This window comes from Borostomias antarcticus, assembly GCF_949987555.1.
Source record: "Borostomias antarcticus genome assembly, chromosome: 26".
Classification (NCBI taxonomy): Eukaryota; Metazoa; Chordata; class Actinopteri; order Stomiiformes; family Stomiidae; genus Borostomias; species Borostomias antarcticus.
In genome coordinates, this window is record NC_140259.1 from 8,541,691 (window position 1) to 8,546,416 (window position 4,726).

Below are 4,726 nucleotides of genomic sequence, written 5' to 3' on the forward strand. Positions count from 1 at the left end.
GAGGTGTGCTGAAAGGACTCTCTGATGTGGCAGCTTGGGTAAGAGGACCAGGATGTTGCAGAGGTTGTGGAAGTGGCTCAAGAACTCTGGGAACACCGAGGGACAATGGAGCAACAATTATTCATTTCACAATCTGGGTGCTTTGATCGGCTGTGATGAGAGGTTATGAAATGATTGTGACAAGAGCCTCTTGCATCTTGTCAGTGAATATATGTGTGTGTGTGTGTGTGTGTGTGTGTGTGTGTGTGTGTGTGTGTGTGTGTGTGTGTGAGTGTGTTCAGTGTGTGTGAATGTTTGTAGGGCATGTGTGTGTGTGTGTGTGTGTGTGAGTGTTGAGTGTGTGTGAATGTTTGTAGGGCATGTGTGTGTGAGTGTTGAGTGTGTGTGAATGCTTGTAGGGTGTGTGTGTGTGTGTGTGTGTGTGTGTGAGTGCGTGTGTTCAGTGTGTGTAAATGTTTGTAGGGCACGTGTGTGTGTGTTCAGTGTGTGTGAATGTTTGTAGGGCACGCGTGTGTGTGTGTGTGTGTGTGTGTGTGTGAGTGTGTGTGAATGTTTGTAGGGCGTGACCACCACCTTACTTCCTCATTATAAGAGAGCACATCTGCCAGCAGCCTCAGTAGTACTGATGGGCATGGTCACACGCACACACACACACACACACACACATCTGCTCTGAGCATCGCTGCAGCAGTAAGTACACACATTTATTGTTTCAGCATCTGTGCATTCTGACAGATCAGTGATTAAAAATGTAATATGACTCTTTATCTGAAATATTCTAAGTGATCAAATAAGAATTTAATTTTAATTTTAATTTAATTTGGTTTTGATGATGTTACATTGTTACATCCTGGGACTGCAGGTGAAAATGTGTCTTTAAATCATCTGACACATTTACCTAGAGTTTATTAATGTGCACTTTCGCATTTTAAATGTAAAAAAATCAAAGACAATAATAATAGACAATAATCAAAATGTTTAAACATTTAATTTCTTGCATTTTAAGGCCTTTTGTTTGACTATTTACTCCTTGTGCAATATTCGCAGCATTACATTTAAAGAAGCTAAGTGTCTCAACCAAAAATCTATTGTTATTTTTATCTCAACCTAAAGTTTATGTTGCAATATACTGCATGTTCACATCCATATGTGCACATTTGATTCACAAACGTTTACATGTAATTCTATTAAAGTTAGTCTACTTTCAGAGAGTGTAGATGGGCTCCCTGTGTAAGTCAGTAACATTGCACTCACTGTCTCTCAGGAACATTAACACTGTTGATCAAAGATGTTTCCTGATGTGAGCTGATTTAAATACCCAGGAAATCTGGCTCTGGCTCCTCCCCCTTACCACAAAGACCACAGCGGCACATGAGAGACATGTTTAAATGGACTTTAAAGGGACAATCTGCAATTCGCTTACTTCTGTCCAGCACCTATGCATTTTGTGCATTTTGGATGTGCGTGGGGGACAATCCACTAAATGTGTGGGCATTTCACTATACATATATGCCAAATCATTTGAAATCAAAGACCAGATGTTTGGAAATCAGTTAGAATCTTTATGATTATGAGGAGGAGGATTGTAATCAAGCCAGTCGGCTTTTGTGTGTGTAGCTAAGATGTTAGACCATTCTTAGTGATGGTGGAATGTGAGTGTGTGGTGATGTGATGAGTGTGTGGTGATGTGATGGTAGATCGTGATGTGATGGTGTATTGTGAGTGTGTGGTGATGTGATGGTGGATTGTGAGTGTGTACTGATCTGTGTGTCTGTGTGACCCTCAGCGGTGGTGTGAGGCAGCAGACCTCCTGTGGTGAGAGAGAGTGTGTTAGCCTGAGACGGAGCACCTATCAGGAGTTACACACTCAGTCACTCAGCCCTGCCCAGCCCAGCGCTGCCCAGCCATACTCAAGACCAGGTCCTGCCCTGCCCAGCCATACTCAAGACCAGCTCCATCTCCAGACCAGCTCCAGACCATCTCCAGACCATCTCCAGACGAGCTCCAGACCACCTCCAGGCCAGCTCCAGACCATATCCAGACCAGCTCCAAACCATCTCCAGACCAGCTCCAGACCAGCACCAGACCAGCTCCAGACCAGCTCCAGCTCCAGACCAGGTCCAGCTCCAGACCATCTCCAGACCATCTCCAGACCAGCTCCAGCTCCAGACCAGCTCCAGACCAGCTCCAGACCATCTCCAGACCCTCTCTCCCGGCCATGGATGCCCTCTTCTCCCTCAGTTCCCCCTCGTCCTGCCCCCACCTCTATCTCCCCCCCAGTTCCCCCGGTAGCAACGCCTCCGTGGCCCCCACCGCCGCCGCCTTCCTCAGTCGGGTGATCGTGGAGCACTACAACCACACCGGCCGCCTCCAGAACCGCACGGCGTCGCGCTGGGGCGCCACCGAGGTGGTCTCCCTGTTCATCAGCGTTCTGATCATCCTGGAGAACCTGGTGGTGCTGGCCGCCATCTTGTCCTGCGTCCGCCAAAGCCGCCGCTGGCTGTACGTCTGCCTCGCCAACATCACGCTCAGCGACCTGCTGGCTGGCGCGGCCTACGTGGTCAACATCTGCATGTCCGGCAGCCAGACGTTCCGCCTGAGCCCCGCCCTCTGGCTGTTTCGCGAGGGCGTGCTGTTCGTGGCGCTGGCGGCGTCCGTCTTCAGCCTGCTGCTGATCGCCGTGGAGCGCTACGCCGCTATGACGCGCCCCCGCCGCTCGGCGTCATCAGCCGGGTCGTCGTGCCGCATCTACGGCCTGGCGGCGCTGTGCTGGGCGCTGGCGCTCGTCGTCGGCTTCCTCCCCCTGCTGGGCTGGAACTGCCTGTGCAGCCTGGACACCTGCTCCACCCTCCTGCCGCTCTACTCCAAAAGCTACATCCTGTTCTCCCTCGTCCTCTTCCTCCTCATCCTGGTGGGCATCGGCGTGCTCTACGGCGCCATCTACTGGCACGTGCGGGGCTCGGCGGCGCCGGGGTCGGGGACGCCGCAGCAGCGTTTGGGCAAGCGCACGGTGAAGCTCCTGAAGACGGTGGTGTCCATCGTGGGCGTGTTCGTGCTCTGCTGGGGGCCGCTCTTCCTGCTGCTGCTGGTCGACTTCTTCTGCGCGTCGCGCCGGTGCACGCCCCTGCGCTACGGCGGCTGGTTCATCGCCTTGGCCGTGCTGAACTCCGCCCTCAACCCCGTCATCTACTCGCTGGGCAGCCCCAAGCTGCGGCAGGCCATCGGCGCGATGCTGTGCTACTGCTGCCGCCGGCCGGATCGCTTCCTGTCCAGGGAGACCAGCAGCACCTCGGAGAGTCGACACAGCAGCATGAGGAACAGTTTCAGCAAGACACGCAGCTGCAGCGTGACAACCGTCCCCCCCGGGGCCCTCCTGCAGGGGGCGCAGTCCCCCACCAAGAAGAACCGGCTCAGCTCCACCACCACCTGCCTCTCCTGGTCCAGCGGCTAGGCCACGCAGAGGAGGGGAGGGGGTGTGTGTATGGGCGGGGGGTATCTTTGTGTGTCTGTGTGTGGTGGAAGTGTGTGTGTGTGTGTGTGTGTGTGTGTGTGTGTGTGTGTGTGTGTGTGTGTGTGTGTGTGTGTGTGGGGGGGGGGGGGGGGGGGGGTGCTTGAGAGAGAGAGAGAGAGAGAGAGAGAGAGAGAGAGAGAGAGAGATAGTGTTTGCGTCTGTGTCTGTGTGTGTGCATGTGTGTGTGTTTGTGTGTGTGTGTGTGTGTGTGTGTGTGTGTGTGTGTGTGTGTGTGTGTGTGTGTGTGTGTGTGTGTGTGTGTGCGTGCGTACAGGGGAGGTTACCACAGTGTGTGTTCTGTGTGCTCCACCCACACAGAACAGAGGTAGACTGCTGCAGTGCCAAGAGTTCTCTTTCTGCTTTGGTGTTTTATGCTTTGTTATCACTAAACACACACACACACACACACACACACACACTGGATTTGATCACATCAAGTATGAGTATGAATATGATTTCTCAAATTCCCCCTCCCAGATGTTGCAATGTTTTGTTCTTTTTACACCCAAACTTCATGTTCACCTTAGTTTTGCACTCAGTAATATCTTTAAGATACCATTATGAGATGAAATAAATATTACTGTGAATAGATTTTTATATAGGTCTGTATATTGTATGTTGTATATTGTTGAAAATGTACTTATAAACAGCATGTTTAAACTGTAAAAAAATATATCTTTATTTTTGAAGTTAGTGTATTTGATAATGTCTATGATAATAAATGGTTAGATTATATCTATAGTATATCGTCAAGTGCATTTGTTGAAGGCCTTCCTGTAATTATGATCTTATGATGACTGTTTTGTGAACAAATATTAATAAACGGTTTTTATAACTAAATACGCAGAAGTTTTATTTTTCAGTAATCCAAGTTAAAGTGCCTGTGCCCTCTAGGACGGCGACTCAGCAGTTTTTCATCACCTAAAGCCACGATTTCTAGAGAGCCTTGAAAATGTACAGTATGAAGCCTAGGTAAGGGATAATAAAACATGATAAAGCGATTAGACACTACTGTATGTTGCGTTCAAAACCGAGCACACATCCACTGGAAAAATACATTCTAACAGCAACTTTAATCACAGCAAAACTGAATATTAAGACTGAGGCCACAACAGAGTTAGTGTGTGTAACATTGAAATATGTGACTTACTGCACAACTAAATGTAAGACAATGCATTGATGAATGAGTGAATTAAACCATTGATTGCAAAACGT

General features: G+C 49.5%; 1 protein-coding gene across 1 annotated transcript; it reads left to right on the plus strand.

Annotated features, from left to right (window-relative positions):
• Positions 1-2,218: 2,218 nt before the first annotated feature.
• s1pr4 (sphingosine-1-phosphate receptor 4) lies at positions 2,219-3,451 on the plus strand (the record flags this gene model as incomplete). Its single annotated transcript, XM_084459121.1, has 1 exon — positions 2,219-3,451. One exon carries the CDS (start codon positions 2,219-2,221, stop codon positions 3,449-3,451), a length of 1,233 nt encoding a protein of 410 aa, XP_084315247.1.
• Between the last annotated feature and the right edge of the window lie 1,275 nt (positions 3,452-4,726).